Raw genomic sequence first — 23,083 nt, 5'->3', positions numbered from 1 at the left:
GGAAGTAGACAAACAGAAGTAGAGCCAAAACTTTGAGTGTAATTTTCATATCATGTCAGAACCGGATTCTAGATTGGAACAATATTATGTTTTGGCTTACGTGTTTCAGAAAATTGGTTACAGATCCAGATTGTGAAAGTTAGGCCTGTTTCTTGATGATAGTGCTGGTTGAAAGACTCTAGAGGGGTTTTTGTTTGTTTGCTCCATATCATTCAAAATAAACATTCTCAAATTTTTTCATGCTACAGTTCTTGTAAATAGATTTCTGCTTTAAAATTTTCATAGCATGTTTGAATTTAGAGTTCTTAATTTAGAAATTCCTTCCTTCCTCTTTCCTGTGCCCATGAAGAAAGTGATGGGAGAAGGAGCAAAAATGGAAACAAGAAACTTAAAGGCAAATATTGTTGTGTTATTAGAAAAGAAACCCTTTCAGCTACAGAAGAGGGCTGATTTATGTTAAAGGATTGTTGACTACCTGTATTTAGTAGTATAGGAATTAACTATAAAAGGGTATGAAAATGATTAAGGAAAAAAACAGTTGGAATTCCAAGTAGTAGCATGCTGCTTTCAGTACGTTGTTGTATGGTTGTAGTAAAGCCTTTACACTGTCCCCTCTTTTTAAAGAACTAGGTTATGAGGTGTTCCTTGGAAAGACTTATTCAAGACAAATGATAGTCCTGTTAGCTTTTTAACAATATGCTGTGGCTTGAATGTACAAGATGCTGTTTTGCCCTTTGTTTTATCCAAAGGATGTTTTTTGTCACCGCATTATGAAAGAGAGAAGAAAAAAGGAGGAAAGGAAGGGGTTGCAAATTGATTATCCTGACTGATGGGCAGGATTTGAATTCAGACGTTATCCAGAAAGACTATGTTTTTATGTCCTTCTTGTCTGACCAAGAATTGTTGTGCCACTATTATTGTGGATTGTCAGGTTGGATGTCAGGTTCTCCAGTGTAAGCCAATTGTGCCACCTGATGGTGACTTCAAACCTGCAGCTTCTGCTTTCTCCTCTAGGATAAATGACTGCTAATAAACCCAAAGTCAACACAGTTCCACCACTTAAGTGCAAATAAATTGACTTCAAGGGTAACTAAGCGTGATTCAGTCGCTGCTTTACTGATTTCATCTGAGTTATTCCTTATTTTTCTCCTGGCTGGCATCTGTTCCATTTTGAAAAGCTCTTTTGGAGATGTTCTGCATCGTTATTCTCTATTCTAGGCCTCTCAAAAAAAAAAAAATCTCACCTTAAAAAAAATTAAAACTAGTTTTGAAGTCATTGTCCAGTTTGTGGCAGATGCCTATGTGGCTGGGGCTAGCTGGATTGGGGTAAGCCTGGGATTTCACTTGGACCAGCCAGGAGGGCAACGCTGTTTCTCAGTACATCACTGTGTCGTGGTGTCCACTCTGGAGGTCTCATATCCAATTCAACTGCTGTTGCATTCTTAATGAACACTTCTTTTTAGCCGGCTTTTTTGCTCCTTGCTGAATTGCATGGGATTTTGCTGGTGTTTTGCAAACTATATCTTTTGGATCACACTTCCCTTGGGTTAAAAATCGTGTTGTAACCGTAACATAAACATAAGCCTAAACATAAGCCTTAACAGGCTTTCTCTAACATCTTACCAAATGGGGAAGTGAAAAAACTCATTGGAGAGCCCTGAACAACATATATCCAATAGAAACCAAACCTGAATTTGTACCTGCCTACTGCCCAAATGTTCTCCCACTGTTTAGCAGAAGACAAAATGAAAAATACCTTTGGAAAAAGAGCTGGAAAACGTCAGTAAACCCACCCTCAAACCCAAACCTTCTGGCCACAGGTTTTTCACTTTATTGCCCTGCTTTGCCCTTTGATCAGTATCTTTACTTGGGTGTCATGACAATATAATAGGTGAAGGTTTTAGTGTCAGAACAAAAAATGTTCTTCTTTGTTGAAGGAAACAAAGCATTTGGAAGTGAAATAGAAAAACCTGAACTTTTCCATATGTTTGCAGGCTTGTGAAAACTGGCCTCAAAAAAAAATAATGTTAAAGGGTTTTTAATGGGGCAGCAGTATCATTAGGTATTTAAAATCTGCCCTCCGCACTGAAACCCACACCTCGATTTGCATACCTGGCAGGCTTGTCATCCTTATTCAATTAATGAACAGGTCCCTGTAATCTGCTCCTAAATATACACTGCATAGTTGGGTGAAGCTTGCAGAAAGGGGGCCATGATCATTGTTCTGACTGTGTTTTGTTAAGACTTCTTTAATCAAAACATTCATTCAGATAGAGAGGCCGGCTGCATATTTTGGCATCGCTACCAAGGGGAGCAGGGCTGGGGTGGGGAAGGAGGCCTGGGGGGAAGGGAAGGCTGGTGGTGGTTGCTTAGAAAGCAACTATTTAACTGTTGTGGAAAAACAAATAGAAAACATACATGGAGGTCATGACTTCTCAGGGATTTGTTGAAAGACTTTTATCGCTATTAAAAGAATCACCCCCTCTCACTCCTCCCCCAAGCTATTTGAGAGATGCACAGTCCATCCTTGTGGCTTTTCTCTCTCCCATTTTTTAAGAATGTTTTCCTTCAGCCTAAATGTGTAGGAGGAGAACATAAAAGCAGGCACGGCATGTGACTGTAGTTGGGCTGGATGTTATATGGGAGAAGAGCACTCAACAGTAGGGCCTTGGGGGCTGGTGGCAAGGGTGGTTGAGTGCGTGCAGCCAAGGCTGAAGGTGCAGGGACATGTGCTTCGCGGTGCCCATGGGAGCTGCCAGCTGTCCCTGCCTGGTGACAAGTTTAGTCAGGCAGGCAGTGGTGCCTATAGCTTTTGTTTTATCTGCTGTATTTTTAAAAGCATCCTGTACTAGCCTTGGAGAAGGGAAATCACTAGCCTTCAGCCTTTTCCTTTTAGGTCTTCTCCCATTTGTAATTCTCCTCCATTGATACACTTAGATGCTCTGGTGGCTCATAGAGCTGAACTAGCTAATTGCAGCTGAGTTTTGAAGATCTCTGTGCACTCAAGTTGCTGAGATGCCCTAGCTAGCTTTAAATTGGGTAGATCAATCACAGCAAGCTTGCTGGTGTGACTTGCAGCATATAGGAACTGTAAGCAATGATACAAGAGGGCTATGGGCAAGGATTAGCTCCCAGCTACACCTGGCAGCCCAGAAGTGGTCCCAAGACATACATTTGCTCTTATACTGACTTTCCTTGTGCTCTTGGACATTATTCTTTGAACTCCCTCTTTTTTCTCTCTTCCTCTTCTCTCCTTTTTCTCCCTTTTTCCCTCCAGCCTCATCCAGACATCTTTAAATTTTTGATGCTTCCCTCGGCCCTGCAAGATGGGTTTTATGAGGGGAGATATTTTCTCCTTTGCTCCTCTTTCTGCCACTGTTGTGCCCTGGGAAGAAGGGTATAGATATCCTGTCAGGGCTGCGTCCCCCACTCGCAGCTGCTCCAGCCTTGTGCTGCTTTTCTGAGATGGCAGGCAAAGGAAACAGCGTGCAGGGAAAGAGCGGAGCCAACTTCAGGGCTGGTCTCTGGCACAGCACCAGCTGTCTCCAATAGCCCGAGCTCAACAGTTGCACAGGTGATGTGACATGCAAGTGTGAGAGGCAGCCAGACCTGAACATCAGCCCTGGAAGTCTGAACACCCACTCGGAGAATGAAAACTCAGGCCTTTATCAATGCAACACATTCTTTTGGCCCCATGAAAGTATTCGTTGGCCTTTAGCTCAGAGAGAACTCAGTGTGCCTAACTGAAGCAGAAATGCTCAAAACTGAAGCGATGTGCCCAAGTTTGCAGAATCAGCCATAAAATTCATGGGTTTTGACACCCTCCCTCTGTTCAGCCCCTGGTTCACAAGACCAGGCTTTTTACTGAGGAAAAGGCAGCTGACCCTTTACCTTGCTGTTTTTCAGTGTCATTTCCTGCTTTCAGAGATTTGGGACACTGTAGACTCTCACTAAGCCAAGGGACATGATGGAAAATCCATTCCAGCAGTGGAAATGCTGAGTTAGTCCAAACCCTAGCAGCACTTCCTGAAGTGCTCCCTGGAGTGGGGATAGTTATGGCAGCGCAGCGTGGCAGGCGAGTGGGTGGGCAAACGCGGATGGGAGAGATGCAATTATTTTTTGGTGTGCTCTCAAAACATTGAGGCCCTGGCTGTGGTGAGAGCTCTCCCTTGAGAGCTGCTCTGCTTCCCGCAATGGAGCAGGAGCAAAATTTGATGAGCGCAGCCTGGGAATATGTTTCAGTGTTCTGTGACTTCTAATCGGTCTGATTCTATATCTGTGTTTGGTGTCAGGGTATGCTTCTAACAAACCATTTTAGCAGGACAAAAATCCACCGATTTGGCATACCTAGCCTGTCCTCAAAATGCGCTGGATGTGCCCATAATGTAATGTACTCCCTTTTTCCTTGCTCACCTTCCAGTTCCCTCTACTATTCTGTTGCTCAGCCAATTGCATGGTCATTTCTAGCTCTGTAAAGTAGGTATAAACAGGGATTGTCAGTTTGAATCAGTTTTACTGATCTCCAGTATCATGCCTCCAGGGGTTAAGAGGCAGGATATATATGGTCCCTCCTCAATGACAGGTGACATGTGACGCTCTTTCCAGCATCAAGTCTCACCTTGGATAGGTGTTTGCCTTAGGAAAGGCAAGTGAGGGATGGGACTGACTTATCCTAAAATTCAGAGGCTTCCTTTACAGATCACTCAGGCTTCTAATATACTACTTTAAATGTTGGTGCTTAAAAGAAAAAAATTGTCATAAGAAGTGGGTTTTAAAGGGCGGGTTAATTGGAACATGCCCTGAGCTGCGCACAGTTTTGCAGAGCTCCTTCCTCGTTTCCATTTTGCATAACAAGCTGGAAGCTAATTTTCTTGGCAGCTGACAACTTTGGGCCAAACCAGATTAACCAGACACCTCCCTCCTTAGCCAATGAAGGTCTTCATCAGGAGAAAACTCTGGAGCGCAGAAGGAAAACCAGCGGAGTCAGCAGCAGTGTTCGTCCCTTCAGCAGCTGCGCTCTCCTCTTGGACAGGCTTGCTCTTGCAGCCCCTTTACTTTGCACTGTTTGAGTTCTTCAAGTTAGAGGCTGTAGAAACTGGATATTGCTCTGCCAGATGTCAGAAAGGTCCATAAATCAGGAGGAAACAGGTGCCTTCCAAGGCCAGAGTCATGTATTTTGTAGCACTTCGGTAAAAAAAAAAAAAAAAAAAGACACACATGCCCTGTTGAGACTGGTTAACAGGAGGGTATCCTCCCTTCAGAAATGAGTGATAACTAGGGCTCAGATCTCAGCCTCTGACCCAGAAAGCGTTGGTGTAGATTTAGGGCTGTTCATTTCTCAGAAGAGCTGGCAGGTTTGAGGATGCTGCCCTGGCTCTTTGGAAGCCGACGTAAGCCGCGCCGTCAGCTCTAGAGATTATCATCATCACTGTTGTTACAGACCGTATAAAAGTTGCTGACCTGTGTGGATGCAGAGAAAATCTTTCAAAGTGTGAGCCTTTACTTGTCTTCTGGCTTCTGCCCATGTAAAGCTCATAAACTAGAAGATTACTAAAGAGAACTGAATCTTTATCATTTAAAAAAGAAATTAATGTAGTCAGTGTGATCTGCGACCAACTCCTTGCTAACAACCAGGGATAAGAAGTATTAGTGTGGAGGCAGGGTTGTTCTGCTGAGCTGTCCTGTCAGTGAAAGATAGATGGGTTTTGTATTTAGCTGCTGGACTGGAGCTCAGGAAGCTGATCGCCAGTTCTCTGCTTTGCCATAAACTTGCTTTGTAACTGTGAATGTGTCCGCTGCTTTTTCTCTGTTTACCTTGTGAACTCTCTGGGAAGAGAGGGCCACATAAGGCATAGAAGTAGATTCCTATGATGAAGAGATTCCCCTGCAAAAACTAGTCATGATACTGTATTTGCTGACAGCAGTTAGAGTTTGAATGCTGAATGCAAGGTTGGAAACCTATTGGTTTTCTGCTTACTGGGAGATATATGAAGAGAAGTTTTTTACAATTGGAGAGGGTTGATTAAGACAGAGCAAGATGATACCTGGAAAGACTTTACAAAAGGAAGATTTTAGAGACTGTGTGGCTTCAGGAAATCAACCTTAACCTTCATTGTGGGCTTTGTTGTCTGAGATACCACGTGCCTAACCACGAAATGGGAAATCTCAGTCCAGTGGTGTGACTGAAGGGCTATGAGGGAATATCACTGTTAAGAACACTGTCTATATATTTAGAATCATTTTGTTTCAAAATGGGGTTGCTGAGACGACAGTATCTTCCATGGCAGTGGGATTGGCTTCCCGTTTCTGTATCTCGGCTTCCTCTTTTCCACCTGCAAATGTAACTATGAGTAAAGATCATCTCTGCCTGCAGCCAGGCAATCTCATCCCAGTAACCACACCACATAAGATCGCTTTCCACTTCTGCTGTCTAGCTTTGCTGTGCTGGTTTCAGTTCCAGTGTTCAGTATTGGTGGTACTGGTTTTTCCCTGATATAACTGTACAATTTGAAAGGATATTCCAGAAATAGGCTAGCATCCCTGGACAAAATAAGGCTAAAAATGTTACCAGTGGTTTGGGAGTATTGATCCACTGCAGCCAGTGGATCCAAAGCAGGTAAACAATGTTAACCAAAGCCAGCAGTACTTAGACGTGTCCCAAAAAATTATTTTCAGAGAGATATTGGCAACTCTCTTCCATTGTGCCTCTGTCCAGAAGACTTCTCTCAATATTAAAAAAAGTAAATAAAAAAAATCTTCAAATATAGTTCCATGTTTATGAAGTTGCAGCTGAACTTTGGCAGTAAGCCCTAACTATTTGCTTTTTTTTTTTTTTAATCAAGCTAACACTGATAAAAGACTGCACCAATTTATGTTCCTTCTCTTTTTTTTTTTCCTCCTATCTGTCTCTGTAGACAGAATTGACAGCCCTGCACAGGTTTTGAGATATGGCTGTTGCAGTTTTCTAAGCTAAAGTATATTGTTAGCTCTTACGCTAATGGGCAGAATCACAGCGTCCTTCCATAGAATATTTACGGGAAGAGCGGTTACTGCTAGGCATCATCTCTGACTTTGGATCTTTCTTTGGGTCCTGTCATCTCTATCTAGTTTCAGCCAGTGCCTTGCAAGCAACATCTGTTCTCAAGTAGGGAAGTCTTGCTGTCCCCATTTTACAGATGGGCTTTTGAGAGACAGGAGGAATAAAGCCAAATGCTTCAGAGATATTTAGTGGAGGTTAAGTGCTGAATTTCCTTTGAAGGTCTAAACCCAAATGACAAGCTTGTGATCATGCAGGAGATTTGTATCACCCATGGGAGCGGAACCATTTTTTCAGGGTAGTATCATAACCACTGCACAATCCTTCCTCTTTCTTCTGCCTAAAGCTCCCACTGACTTCAAAGGTGAAGAATTATGGTCTGTGTTCCACAGCACTGTGAACTCATATGTATGTGCAGAGCTTTAGCCACACATATATTCCATCAGGGATACTGACTCAAGTAAAATTAAAGGCAGTATGTGTGTGGGGGTAATTTCTGCAAGACTGGGACTTTACTCCTTTTCTTTTCCCATATTCTCTTCTCTTCTCTGCCTTAAAAGCTTGACGTACATCATAATGCAGGACGTACATCATAAAACCAAGGCTGACGCCTAAAGATTGAGTTTGGGGTCAGTCTCTATTGTCCATAGGAGAGCCATAGCCAAAGGTAAAGGGGAATACGATGGCGTTTTGTTGGACTGCTTTAAAAAGAAAAGTCCAATTCAGTAAAACAAAATATTTTTTCTTCTGAATGCCTCTGAATGAAACATATTGTTGAGTTTTCGTGGGAAATATGTATAGTGTGAGATATACATCGATGCAGTTGGTTGAATTCTCGGAAAGGTGAATGGTTTGCAGAGACTGGACAAATTGAATGTATTTATCTTTTTGTCAGGTGTATCCACTGCAAAGTAAGCACACCCCAGAAGATGAATAGCACTGTGTATTTCTGCTCATCTAACTGCTGCTTTTCTAGATGAGCAGCAAAATTAGAAATTGGCATATTTCATATATTCAGTATTTCAATATTTCAGTATTTCCGTCATCTGTCTCTTTACAGAACCATTTGAATACTGGTAGCAGTAGTCAGTTGTTATCTCTGCGGTGGTCAGTCCCTCACACGTTGACACACTGAATGTCTCATCCTTTCACTGTCAGTATAGAAATGGCAAATAACTATCTTTAAATATTAAAATTATGAATTTTTATACTGAATTGAGACAAAAATCTTTGATGAAATAGAAGAAGGAAGTTGTACCTTTTGGTGTGTTCTTCAGCCCATCCCTTTCAATCAACAGATTTCCTTTTCTCCCAAAAGAGAACATACCAAAAAAACCCACCTTAAATCCTGGCTGCAGTTAACAGCTTCCTAATTGCTTGTGACTGTTTCTTGACTTTCTGATCCCTGTCTGGTGGTTAAGAATCCAAAAGGTTTCTTAAATCAACAGGAGCAGCTGCCTCCTGGAAGTCAGGCATGGTGTATGTCACGCACTGTGGAAAGGAGCTGAGATACAGGGAAGAGCAGAGGTGATTAATGGGGCTGATGTCGTAGCTCAGAGTGTGGTTGCACTACTGTGTACAGCTATACTTATTCCAGTCATTTATCTTCTGTCTCTGCCGCACACACACAAACATGCATACGCACTGTCGTCTTTGCCTGTGATGGCGCAGTCATTAGAAACACAAGAACGTACAAGGTGCAGAGGGATCTGTAGATGATGATGTGTCTCTAGAGGTGATTACTTCTCTCCTCTTGTTTTTTGGACATGCCTGAGAAATGCTGACAAAACGCAGTCCCTGGTTTGAAATTTTTCTCTCTGCTCTTAGCAAACTCATTCCCACAGAGGGGAAAGAAAGTAAAGGAAAACAAAGGAAGGAAATGACTCCATTTTGTGGACTACATTTTAAGTTAGATGAGGAAGGGGAACAAGCTGGGAACACACTGTGGATTGAGTGTGGACATAGGGTCATAAGTTGATGGAGTTGCACGAGCTGAAGCAAAGTGTGTGCCTTCTTGGCAAAGACTCTTGCTTAAGGTCTGGACAAACTTATATCTCTGGGCTATTTAAATCTCCAGTGTTAGAGCTTTCACCTGGTTGGAGTGGGCTGCAAGAAGTCATTCCATTGTCCAACATTGCTACTTCTGCCTCGGATAAGAGCACGTTGTCCTTGTGGGCAATGCAGCACCTGTTTCCCCAGAAGCATCACAGGTGATTCAAGACCAGTCCCCCACCAGTGCCCAGCCTTCACTTCCCTTCAGCCAGAAGCAGGACAGAAGAGACTTCCCTTTTGTGGGTGTTGTACCATCAGATCTTCTCAAAAAATTTCATCTTCCCTTTCATTGTCCCAAAGGTCCCTGGATTCCTGGTTCAGCTACATCATCCGGCTACCTATTAACCCAGGATCTCAGTCCAAAGGAAATACAAAGGCTTGTGTTACCTATGTAGAACCGATTGATTCACAGCTTTACTTTACAGAGGTTATTGCAAGTGGAAAATGGCTACTCATTCCTCAAAATTTATCCCTTGGATAAAAATCTCCCTCTGCCTTTCACTAGAAATTAAAGCTGCTACATCCTTTGCTATCGTAGCTAGCAGCAGTTTTTTACCTTTCCAAATCCAGCAAGCTGTTCCTGCCTCCCTCTGAGACAAATGCATGTTCTTGTCAGACAGTGAGGCAGCTTTCTTCTCTACTAACAGGAAACTAGTGTCTCCAGTTGGTCTGGCTTAATGGGACTGTTATTATTTGCTGAGTGCTGGCAAAAGGCTAAACTGAGAACAAGGTGTAAAGTGCTTGCTTGCTCTGAGGAGTTTACAAGATATAATGGAGAAGCCAAACAATCCTGGAAAGCCCAGAGGAAGGAATGACTCAGGGTAATACAATGGATTCATTAAGGAGAGGCTCGCTGTGAGAAGTCTGGTGCTTTGGCAAAGCGGGTTGGGAAGTCATCATGTTCAGAGACTCAAAGGTCCATGTGGTCTGTGTGGCCCAATAGGCTAGAGCAATTAAAGCAGGGAGGTTTCTGTAGCCAGCAGCTTTAATACCAGCCAGCTATGATTCTCCAGCTCATGAAATTTGGTGCCCATTTCTAGCTGGAGTAACTGGGTGCAGTCTTTGATGTGAATCCAGAGCAAGGCCTAGCCTTTCCTTCTGAATACATGATGAGAAATCTCTGTCTCTCATATATTAGAAGAGATATAGCTGAGGCTGCAAAGAGAAAATTTCAGTGAGAGCTGCTGAGAAAATGAAAATTAGTTCTTTACCTATCTAAGACTTACTGAAAGCTTTGAGAGAGGCAATATGAGTAAAGATGATGGGAGGAGACAAAATTGTTTGTGACAAAATCATGTTAAGTAGAGTGTTAAAGTTGCTGTTATTGACTAAGCGGGAGGGTAAGGTGTGGACTGAAAAATTGAAGACTAAAGGTAGGATTCAGAAAAGGAGTACAGGAATTTGGTATAGTAGAAAACCAGAGAGTGAATAAAAAAAGGTAATAGAGTCTTTGCATCAAGTATTTCAGCACACTGAGTGAAGGATGTTCCCCTTATGGGCTGTGCATGCGATACCATTACCACTGACTCAGATTAACACTGGAAATCTGGCAGCTTTACGTGTACCCTGGGACTTGGAAGTCTGAATCTGTCTTTTGCAACTTTAAGCTGCCTTCCAGTGGTTAGGCAAAGCAAATCACAGGAAGGTGCTTGGGTCCTGTAAACAGTCATCAAACATTCCCCACCTACAGCATTTCTCACTGCAGGTCCCTTAGGCTACTGTATTCTCATGGTAGGCCTTAAACTCTCATCATGTCAAAACAAGTTGCCTATCTTAATATTCAGAGACTTGTGGCTTGTCTGCCCCTTATAGCTTTGTTCTTGCCTCATTCGTAGGTCTGCTCCCCTCACTAGAATAAGCCTTAGGGTTTTCACCTCTCTCCTGTGCTTACGAATGCCTCTCCCCACAAAAGGAGTGAATAGAGGAGCTATTCTTACAAAATTTCCTTCCTATCCTAGGAAATATCAGAACTATTCTAAGGATTTATGTGTAGTTGCGCATGGTCTTCCCTGGTGAGATCTAATAGCATCTAAAGCTGCGAGAAAGATTAGAAGTTTTATTCTGTTTACATCTTCCTGTATCTGGACTCACTAACTTTTCCTGGTTTTTTTAAGTGTTTGGATTATTTAAAAACAGCACATACAAGCCAAATCTTGCAGTTCTTACTCAAATTTATGGTGACTTTGGCTGTGAATGGATTCCAGGACCTAGTTTGGTGCTAATTAGCCAATGAACGATGCTGAACAAAGATAGAGAGCAAAGTTTTTAGCAACTTATCCGGTGTAGCGCTTGAACTCAGTCTGCTGAAGAAACAGAGAAAAGATTAACTTCCTGTTCTAGCCAAAAGTCAAAATGAACTCAGTTCTATTTGGTAAAATTTTGTCCTTCTCCTTTTCAGTGTCCTTCTCCTTTTGCGGTGTCCTTCATGGACTAGGAAGGGTCCCAGTTTAACAAACAAACAAACAAAGAGGAGGGAGGGAAGTGGCTGGTAGAGTTCCCAGCAGTCTCACGAGCTCTTATCCTCTGATGGTTTTTGATAGGCTAGTGATGTTCAGATGGTTCAAATAAGGTTAGATTAAAAACTCCAATTTTGGGGAATATTTAACCATTCTCACATGCCCTTGTTTTGTGCCCATTAGCTTTAGTAGTGCCTGGTTTCTGTGCCTGAAAGATGGTCACTTTCTCCATTGCAGGTCCCTAATTTCATCAACACGACGCTCCCTCCCCACGAGCAGGTGACGGCTCAGGAGATCGACAGCTACTTCAGACAGGAGCTCATCTACAAGAGGAACGAGAGGATGGGGAAGAGAGTGATGGCGCTTTTAAGGGAGAATGCAGACAAGAGTTTCTTTTTTGCCTTTGGAGCAGGTATGGCATGAAATACTCTGTCTTATTTGAATGTTATGATTTGAAGTAAAATGGGTTGAACACTTCAAGGTTTTACCTCTGGTCCTGCAGAAAGTATTGTTTCGGGGGCCTGCCTTTGAAACAAAAAGCGTTTTCTCCTTTTGTCTGTCTAAAGCTACTTCTAAAGCATAGTGAGTTGGGATAAGAGATGGATCTGAGTCCAGCCAAGCTGGGAATGGGCTGCTGTTCTTTGCTCTCTGACAAATTGTAAAACAAGAAGCTTTTATTATTTCTCATACTATTATGTATGTTCCCTTCGCCACCCCAACCTCTTAGCTTCCAAGGATGTGTCCATGCAACAGTCACATTTGCGACTGTGGGAGGCAGGACATGCTCAAACTGCCTTTAAATTTGCAAGTTTGGGTACTGCTGGCAGAAAGGCTGTAGGAATACAAACCTTCCTATGGACTAAACACTTGTGCATTGCTGAGGCTGGCCTGGGGTCTGAAACCTGGGGTCTGAAACCTTTTGAGGCTGCTGTAATTATACTTTCTTAATGTCTGCCTTAGCTACTTTGGTGGTGTACCTGTACAGAACAGCTGGTTTTGGACTTCCCCAATGACATGAGGTATGCACATGGCTAGATACTAGCTTTTTGAATTGTGAAGTAAAAATCTAATGTGTCCATTCATGTGTTTTAATTTTCTCTGCGAGTCTGCAGAAGATGTCTGTAGTATTTCTATAAGTCTGCAACAGTATGTGCTACTATTTTTCTTTTTTTTTTCCTCTCAGTAGAATTCACATTTATCTGCAATAAGAAGATAAATAATAACTGTTAAGGCCCCTGTTCAGCAGAATCCTTGAGCGCTAACTTAAGTGATTCTTCAAGTTCCCTTAACCTGAAGCCAGTCTGTGACTGTCATGCTGAGAATTGATCCGCTTCTCTTGCTCTTCATACTCCCTCTCTTTGGCAATTTCTCATTTTTGACAGAACTTTACTTCTCATCCCATGACTCTAGCAATGAACTCTGGCAACAACTCGCCTTTCACTACTCACTTCAGTGGGAATTTTGATTAAAGACTGCGGGGTTTAGCATAGATAGAAGCATTCTGATGTATTTATTTTTTGAGTGTATCCAGACTGAATTTTCCCAAGCCTATTTAATCTGAAGCTTGCCTGATATTTCTGGATGAGGAGTTTTATTTAACTGTTTTTACAGTAGGAAGATATATCATAGTGGTTCAAATTGGATAGGGATTCATAGAGGCTGAAACTGATGGGTTTAAAAAACAGCTTGTCTAACCCATGTAGCTAGGTCCATCCGAGATCATCAAACATCATGGCTTTGATGTAGTCTCCAGTTTAGGAAGTCCCTAAAGCAGTAATTAGTGGAGCCTGGGAGGAGAGACTGGAAATCATTATGTACTTGCCTTGCTTCTTGCACGCTTCCCTGGACATCCATCACAGGCCACTGCTTGAGACAGGATCTTGGACTAGACAGATTATGGATCCAATCCACTAGGGCTATTTGTATATGCTAATAGCAGGAGTGAAATTAAATAAACATGTACTACGTACACGTTTCTTTCCTTAGAAAGTCATGTCTAAACTGTGGAAGGTTTGGGCTTTTGTTTCGCCTACTCACAACCAAGAACAACCACCTGAAACTTATCCAAACAATTTCACTTGTAAAAAGACTGACTCGTAAAGAGCAGGTCCTGTTTTATCCTTTATTGTCCATTTCTGGCTATGTTGAAAACAGCCTTTGACTGGATTTTTTTTTCCCTTCGGGACTGAATGTAAGAAGAGAGAGCAGGCCCGTGTAGCAGGACTTCGTGAAAATTGGGGTGGGGGAAGATGCTGAAAAGAGCTTTTGTTTGACTTTGGGTGCTTTATTCCAGTATCCCCTTGGCTTTTCTCACTAAAGCAGCCCATCAGGGGGCTGGCCATGCAGGCCATCCCCCCCTTTAAATGCAATTAATTTCTCCTCTGTTCTCTGCACTATTTTTTCTTCATGTAATATGTACTGAGAAAACTTTTAATTTTTCAGTGCCAAAACTTTTATGTGGCTTAAGTGCAAGTGAGTTTTTTCTTTTATCATTTAAATGCAGTTTTTTTCCTGAAGCATAATTGTAGGTGTAGAGTAAAAAAAAATGTTTTTTAAATATATTTGCTATTTCTTGTATTTAGCTCTTGGATTGTAAGATTTGCTTGGTGTGTACATGGGTCATGATTTTAAACTTTTTTCAAAAAATGTGAGTCCTTGAGGTTTTGTTTGTTTGTTTTTACTGAGTGAAGGGTGTTCTTGATGAAAGTTAAGCTTTTCACATACTCTCATGACTTCTGAAGTACAAAGTTTAAGAAATGCACCTTTGATTAGGACAGGCCTGTTTAAAGTCTGTAGTAGCAGTGCGTTGGTCTCAGACTAGTGCAAAAAATATTTAATTTTATTTGAGATGCTACATATTTAAAACTGACATATGCTAGAGGGGAAATAATTTGAAAAAAATCTTCTGGATAAAGTACCACAAAAGCTGAGAAACTCATCAGTCTTGTTCTTATGCTAAGCTTGATCTCTGTATTAAACCATTTATTTTGAGGCTATCAAAAATAATGAAAAATAATGCTTCCAATGATGCGCGCTCCCTGAAGTGTTATGAAACTGGGAAACCAACTCAGTCTCAATCATAGTTTCAGGGAAGGGAAGAATCGATAAAACTGTGCTAAAGGAAGCTTCCTAAATAGGCTGTAAACTTGGTATGAGGAAAGGCACGCTGGGAAAGCCTCAGCAAATGCATTCTTACGAACTGGGGCAAGCTCCTGGCTGTAAGGGGGTTCCCAAGCCCTGCACCCCATGTGTTTGAACTCAGAGACACCCTATAACTCGCCGGTGTGACGGGAGCGTAAGGGCTCGGGGACAAGGTCCCACTTGGACAGTGACACTCCAGAGGCAGTGCGCTGCCCACTCCCTGCCTTGGCTTCCGCAAGGGGAAAACTGCACACCAGAGCAAGAATGTGTTAGCTGGTATAATCTGAAACTGCTTTCTCGTTGTTAGATTATTTCTCTTTTGTAACTCTGTTCCCGGTTTTTGCAGTCAATAACTTAACTCTTTGCTAGAATGAAAGCAGCATTATTAGGTTTATCTGGCTTTAACAGTTGTGTTGCAGTTGCTGAATCAAAGTGCTATTGGAGCCAAACCCTGTAGGGTCGTGACTCAGAAACCCCAGGAAACTGGAATATGCTCACCACTGAGGTGCATCGGTCAGCTTGAGATTTTGGTCACGCTGAGCACCAGGAAGAAGGGACAATGATCTCCTTTCACAGAGTCTGTCTGCTAAAGGACAAGTGGATAGTAAGCCTTGAAGGAGGCTGAATTCATGTTGTTACACTACTCCATGTAGCAACTGAAAGTCTGTGGCTTTGTCAGGGCACCATTCTGAGCCCAGTTTAGGATCCTGATGCCATGGGTGGATAGTTCAGTGTTGCATAACATTGGATTGGTATAAGGAGCTTGACTAAGCCAGGAGACACGATGCAGATGTCTTTGCAAATTGCAGTCTGGTTCAATTCATTGAATCCTTGTCAATGACCACGGCAGCAAGTCGTTTTATAGACTCCACCGGGAATAGATACTGTTGTTTAGAACGGGAAAAAAAAACACACAGGGGTCATTGCGACCAAAAGCAGTGGTTTACAGGATGAAAGCCATGCCTGGCCTCAGCTGTAAAACAAGATGATATTATCCTGGCTGTCTATTAGTGCAGAAACTCAGCACTACTGAGCTTGCGGTTAGTGCTGGAAGATTCTAGTGTCTGTCAGCAAAAAGTTTGGTCAGGAAGCGTTGCGGGTTTGGACTGGCAGAAATTCCTGTTGGGTTAAAACATGGTATAGTGTAAGGCTCTATCCAAATGGTAATGAATTTCCTTTACCATCAGAAAAACCATAGCTCCTCAGGCACAGAATGAATCCCTGTCTGGCTGGATGATAGCAAGCGGTTGGTCTGGAGGGCAGGTGGAGGGAGAGGGGGAGACTTCTCCCATCAAATCCAAATAACCTTTGTGTGAGGTTAGAGCCTGAACCCTGATCTCACCAGGTCTGGTGGATCAGGTCACTCAATGGAAATATTCCCACTGGTTTCGGATAGAAAAGGATCAAGCCCAAAGAAATACGTAACAAGTAGAAATCACGGGGAGTTTGGTGCAAAATGCCACTCAGTTGGGTGCAGCTAGGTTCACCCTGGAAAAGGCACTACTGTTTTTTTTGAGGAATAGTTATTTCCCAGTGGAGTTGTGGCAGTCAGATCTGTCGGGTTGATTGGCATATAGCAGGCCATGAATATAGTTGCCTGTACATCTCTCTGTATTTGTGCTCTGGTCATTAAATAATCTGTGTGTAGTATTTCCACTCTTTTTCATCCTGCCTCACTTATAGTTAGGGCTGATTGAAATCTTTCTGCTGATAGATGGTTGGGCAGTGGGGGAAACAGAATTTTTCTGTTTATGTGTGAAAAAGAAAGTCTGTGTTCTGCAGAAACTCTTACTTCCATCAAAACCCCAAAGGGTTTGGATGCTGTTCTCTATAAATTGGGTTTCCCAGTTAAACTGTTCTCATATATGCTGTTCAGCTTTGCTTGGCTGAGCAGCAAAAGCATCGTGATGCATCATGGGAGAGGTAGTTCAGTCAATGTATCTGGTCTGTAACTGTGAATGAGGCTATGAAACATCGAGCAGACAAATCCCAGGGAGGCAGAAGCACTAAAGGGAAAGCTCACTTGAGTGTCTGAGTAAGCTGAGATAAAAACAGTTTTTAGATCCACTAAGTGAAGGTTGTTATTCTGTTGAAAGGTTTTGTTCCCATCACAAGTATTAAAATAAAAAATCTACACATTTCTAAAGTGAGCTTTTCAGTTTTCAGATGTCTTTAAAAAGTAGACTTTTAAATAGATTCCAGACCCTATGCTCCATGGCATTACCCTATGAATGCACTGGAGCACTTCAGACTTTCAATCTGTTCCCTTATAAAACACATAGATGTGAAAATGACCATTTATTGTTTTCGTTTTCTGTTTCTTCTCCTCTCCCAAAAAAATATAGGATTCAGGTAAAGTGGGACATAGCTCTTTACCCGCGTCTGTACCTTTCTTTGTTTTTTTCTGCCAGGGTTTACCCTATTCTGATTGAATTCAAAAATCTCACCAAACCTATGTTCACAGTAAACTATACTTGAGGAATTAAACAGCATTTGTTGTTTGTGAAGTCAGATGTTTTTTTCAGGTAATAGACATGATAATCCTCTACTTTGAATGAATAAAAGTGGTAAAGGAGGAAACTTTGTAGCAGAATTGGGAGTTGGGGGAATTTACTTGTTTGAAAGTCCATCCTGGATTGCTAGAAATTATAGGTACACTAAAATAGTGAAGTGCCTCAGACCTGGTGTACAGGCAATTTATAAAGGTCCATTTACAGTCAAGAAACAGAGAAGCAGCCAAGAGCACATGGGCTGTTAAAGAGAGTTAATATTTTGGCAACTAAGACTATACACATGAAGTCAATGTTTAAGAAAAAAATCTCTCTGGTTTATTTCATTTTTATGGGCAAATAATTTTCAAGTAACACTTATGATAACAGATGGATAAATTTATGTCTGCAGTTAATTTGAACAATAATTTCCTTAGGATGTTTTACTTACTTGCATTTCTTTCTTTCTGTCTTTTATGAGAGCTGTCAGTTTTGTGACTGAGAGCTGAATTTATTACCTCAGCAGTTCAGATGCTGCTCCAGTTCATGATGCTTATTAGCAGCCAAATCAGTAGGCTTTAAGACACTGGGTTTGGTTATTAAAAAAAAAAAAAAAATAAAGGAGAATATCGTTTCAGTGCTGGGAGAAGACTTGAAATGCAAGTACTACAGAAGCGCTCAGAATAAGAGAGGGACTCAAGCTGTCCATGGATTAGAGTCCTTTAGTGGAAAAAAGCATGCTTTTTCCCACCCTACAAGGTCTAGTGGGCCCTCTGCATTTGAGGGACAGGAGAAAACCTAGGCTGTTGTCCTTGGCTGGTGGAAGAGCATGGGATTTCCAGAACGGACAGGTAGCCACAACTCATAATGAAGTCAGTGAGCATTAATGGTACTTACTGCTTTGGAAGATCAAGCCTCCTTTATTTAGCTATCTAACTGTAGACTTAGGTGGCTGAGATTAGGTACATAAATACTGACAGATTTGGTTTAAATTTCTGAGATATTCTGTAAGAAAAAAGAGCCAGGCTCTGTTGTAGGTGTCTGCATACTCCCATAATTGCAGGGGAATTCATTGCACAGTAAGAACACATGAAATAGATTTTCATTCTCTTTATATATTCAGAAAAGGTGAATTCCTTCCCCATTCTACTGTGTTAGACTGGCAGCAGCATCGATAATAACTCTGATCATCATAATTTAACTGTTACAATAATGTTACTTGTCACGTCCAGCATCCTTTGCAAATGCTATCTGGTGGTTCTTCATAACGCCACCCTAAAGCAGGTCACAGTCTTTGTGGCTGTGTTGCCACTGGGGAAACAGTCATGTACTTTGTCTACAGTGTGGGGCTGGTGTCAGAGCACAGGGAGAATATAAAGCTCCCTGATCCTCAGCTCCGACTCTCTCTTGTCCTGCTGCTCACGACAGAGGATTTCAAGGGATGATTTTGTCCCACCTCATTTTAGGTACTGGAGGTACCAAAAGTAGGAGCATGCTCACCCTGCACCTTCTAGAGTGAGTGGAGAGTGACACGTGTCTCCAAGGGTGAGTCAGGTCTCCTGTGGTCTGTATCACCTCTGAGATGTACTTATTTCTCTCCATAAACTAGAGGGAGCCTGGGAAGAGCAGCCGGATGTTGTAGCCATCTTGAATCCACTTGCCAAAAAGACCATCGCAACCGAGATGAAACGTGATGGCTGTTGGACTTCAGGGGTGGGGGAGGTGGGAATTTTTTGTGATGAGAAACCATAGCTCTGCTCAATAGTTTGGGAAAGGAAAGGAAGTGATGGATACTGTATTCAGTTTAAACATAAACAAGTGAAATCCAGAGAGCCTTTGTGAAAGTCATTAGCACCTGCCACCAGATCTGGCACTCAAGTTCACATATGTTATTTGGAAGTGAATTTCAAAAGGGAAATGCCTTGAGGCCACCATCTGAATGCACACAGAGGACTGGGGATTTAAAGATATTGAATATGCAAATAGGTGTTTTGCACTCACAACTGACACAATATTCTGAGCAAATTGGGCATGGAGTTGCACCCACTGTTGTGTCACTGGCATTTCAGCCTCACATCCGAAGTCTGGTCCTTCTTTTTCTAGAATACTAGAGCTCTTCATTCTTCTTCTCAGAACCTCTGTAGAACGTAAAAGAAAAAAAAAAAAAAAAGAAGGGAAAAAAAGCACTCGCAGACTGGAATATAAAGAGACTCTATCCCCAGGGTCAGACGTCCTGGTCCAACACTGATTAGTGGTGCTACTGACATCACTAGCTCAGTTCATCAACGGGTTGTCTCAATGGAGCAAGAAATTGGCCACCAGGAGATTGAACTTGGCGAGCCTACAAAAGAGAATAAAAGGGTGAATTAACAGTTTGCAGATGCTAAAATTCCCTTTGCTCGTGTTTATTTGGGCATCCAGATGCTTATAGTGAGATTGGCCTGTTTTTGTGTATGGACTATTTTTACTATTATTTTTAAGGCAAAGTATCACTTTGCTTTTAAAAATATGCTTGTGTGCTAGTTTTGAGTGAAACCATGTAATTGATTCATTTAAAAGTCCTTAATAAAAAGGCAGGGCCTGATTCTCTTTTCAGACACTCTGCTGGAAATCAGGAGTTGCTCCACTGGGGAATAGTTCGTTCCAAGTGTAAATCCAGCCTGTAGCCTTTTAAAAAATAGGCGGAACTTTTTTATATACGTTGATCTTCTATCACATGCAGATTTGGAAGCCTCTGAATATTTTCTTTTCACTTGAAGCTTAAATCAGCACAGAGAGAAAACCTTCAGTTAGAGAGGCCAAAATAAACCCAAATGGACTACCTTATTGTGAAAGGGACACTGCCATTGTAAAGCTTGATTCTTACAATTCTGATTTGGGAGGAGCTCTTGTTGTACGAACAGATATTAATCATAGATATGCATTGTAGCATATGCAGCGGTGAAGGCCAACTGTGATGAGACCTGTCTCAAGGCTGCTCTCACTTGTACCCGCCATGCCAGGTATATAGGTGGCCTATCTAGGGAAAGCTTCATGGAGCTGGGCTTGCACCTGGTTGCTTTTTCCCCTAGGGTGTCACCAAATTTAACTGTTTGAGCAAAGGTGGGGCAAGCTCTGACCTCCCTCTGGTCCAGTGGAAAATTCCTCCTGCTCAGTAGGGGGGTCCTGGCTGGCCACTTCTCACTGCTGCTTTGATCGTTGTACTACTGAAGTAGGTTACAGCCCAAAATCTAAGCTGATGTGTTTAGGAGTTGAAGGTATTTAAGTAAATGATAAGAACAAATAAAATAGACCTTGCAAACCACAGTGTACGCATTGACTGTCTCTGGTGTAATTCTTCCCATGATAAATGGGAAGAGTTGCATATACACAGTAGGATTTTTGGTTTAAAGAAATGCATGCATTAATGTCAGTTTGTCTGGGTGCCTGACATTTTCATATCATATTTATTATTATATCTGCCAAGTTCTACTGTGTAAGTCTAATTCTGCCTGCCTGTTCTCAAAGAAAAGAAAGCTATATTGGCCCCTTCTGTCCTATAATATAAAGATTTTGGCTATACCCTTGCTGTATTTCTCTTCGACATTTGAGATTTAAAAATGTAGACATAATTCAGGAGATTTTCTCTTTTCAGAACTGCAAATAATCATGAGAGATTTACACCCAGGCTTAAGCACTCTGTTGAAGAGGAATGGGCTTAAACATGGAATGAAATGCTCTTCCCTCCAGCAGATGCAAGACCTTTCTGTGGATCCTTGAGGCCACCCTGCAAGCTCTCAGGAAATTAGGCAGAGGTCCCATATAACTCTTACTAGATTTCATCACAAGGGTGTTGAAATTAATATGTGCTTGCTAGACACTTCATAGTTTTCCTGTGCAAAACTATCTCATGAGAAAATTCCCAACCAGCTCTCACAGCACTATTAGCAAGATTTTAACAGAGTTACATGGAGAACCCCAAGACTAGCGTTGCGCTCATCTAATGCTGAAGTTTCTGTGGGATGTTAGTATGAAAAGACAAACAGGATACAGATTGCAAAACATCCAAGGGTCGGGTCTCGGCTGGGGCAAATTTGTGTGCTACCTGCAGTGGTTAAAGATATTACCACACCTAAATGTACTTCCAGGCACCCTGCTGTGTGCTATTTTCCCGTAGCAGAAGAGCAGGAGGAAATCTGTGCTCACCACTCAACTCTGCTCAGATTCAGAGCCCGGTGTGTTAGCATGACTCCTTTACTACTTCTTCACAGGAACACAAATTGATGTGGCTGAAATGGGTTGTGTTCCTATCTGCTGCCTCTCCTGCCCGGGTATTTATCTCCAGGAGAGGAGCAGGGAGTCCCAAGGTGTCCTACACCACCACATCCATATCCCCCTGAGCTCCCCTCTGAGCTCACTGACTATTGGAGCTGCAAAGGGTATTAAACAGAACGGGAAACTAGTCTGTGCTGATCCTGTTGCATGGCTCTTGCTGGTTCATACTGTGTCTCACCAGTTTGGGGATGAGAGGCCATAGGAGGACTGTGTGTGGAGAGGAAACAGTGATCTCCTTGGTGGATTGTAAAGACAGGGCACAACTACTGGCTGGAGTTAGTTGATTTGCAAAAGTAGATATGAAAGGGAAGGTCTCAGAAAACCTGGCTGTAAATTGCATGAGTTCCTTGAGAAATTGTGCTGGTATGGAAATTGAGAGTGGAAAGCTCATTAAATCAGGCGTTCTTGTGGGAGTTGTAGTATTTCTTGGTCGTGATTATGCCAGGAATACCATCAGAGCAAACGCTGAGAAAGGATTTATGGATTTGGGATCAGATCCTATTCTTGCCGAATTAATGGCAGTTATGCAACTGGCTTCAAGGTGACTGGTGTATGCACCTGGATGAGACAATTTTTATTTGTCCGTCCAGTTCTTTAATCTAGGCCATTACTTTCACATTATTGGAAAACATCAATACCCTCTTTCTCTTTATAAGCCTATTAAATCCATGTTCCATTGTTATTTTCTCTGTGAGATCAGAAGAGACATGTCATGGAAAAGAAAACGTGTGCACAGTGTACCTCTGCCCAAAGAAAATATTTAAGAATCAGAAATGTAAAGTGAAGACAGAATTACTTAGAGAAGCAGAAGGGAAATAATTAGAGCTCCAGCCAGCAAGAAGAGATGTTGTAAACTTCAGTTATTCACCTCTCGTAGACATTCAAAACACAAACTCCACCACTGTTCAGCTATTTTATAGAGGCCTATAGAAAGCAGCAGAAGTCTGATGGATGAAATTGCTCTGGTGGCAGCTAAAACTGGGCTCAAGCCCAAGTCCAATAGCTGAGCTGCCATCTAAAATTGGAAGAAGTTCGGATTCATGCCTGAATCTTGGCTCCCTTTCTTCTCTATGCCATAGGCCTTATTAAACACTAAGTTTAGACTAGACTGATGGAGAGAGAAGCAACTCTAATCTGTGGAAAATGTTGCTGTTTCAAATTGGATTTTAAAAATTCATAACAAAACTTGAAAAAATTGAAGTTCTCAGCAAAAATAGAAAATACTGGCATCCTGGCACTGGAGTACTGCCTTTAGTGGGAGCTCTAGAGCTGTGGCCACTGGAAGCTTGAAGATCCCTGGCTTGAAGGTAGTCCCTGAGGCTCAGATTGCTGATGACCTGCAAACTGTAAAAAGGCAAAATGTGTTTTTTAGTACCACCAAGCTCTCTGCCCCACATCGACCTTCCAGGCAGGCAGTAGGAAAGAGAAGGCAGATGAATTAGTGAAAAGCTGGATGAACCTAACTTGGAACTCTTCCAGTTTTTCAAAAGACATTCATTAAGACCTACCAAATGCTTAAATGCTGAGGTTTATAAACTTTTAAAAATTGTATTTATATATTGAAGGGAATTGGAGAGAAAAATCAAATGCCACCA

The 23,083-nt window shown here is 42.0% G+C and overlaps 1 protein-coding gene across 1 annotated transcript in view; it reads left to right on the top strand.

Moving 5' to 3' along the window:
* The window catches only part of TRABD2B (TraB domain containing 2B), a 315,409-nt gene that overhangs the window by 180,728 nt on the left and 111,598 nt on the right, over window positions 1-23,083 (top strand). Inside the window, exon 4 of the mRNA XM_068953076.1 lies at window positions 11,782-11,956. Coding sequence (XP_068809177.1) covers window positions 11,782-11,956 — 175 coding nt within the window. The remainder of the gene's footprint in view (window positions 1-11,781; window positions 11,957-23,083) is intronic.

Source organism: Struthio camelus, chromosome 8 (genome assembly GCF_040807025.1).
Source record: "Struthio camelus isolate bStrCam1 chromosome 8, bStrCam1.hap1, whole genome shotgun sequence".
In the NCBI taxonomy this organism is placed as follows: domain Eukaryota; kingdom Metazoa; phylum Chordata; class Aves; order Struthioniformes; family Struthionidae; genus Struthio; species Struthio camelus.
The sequence above is the reverse complement of the archived record's forward strand: the minus strand, read 5'-3'. Positions and strand labels throughout refer to the sequence as shown.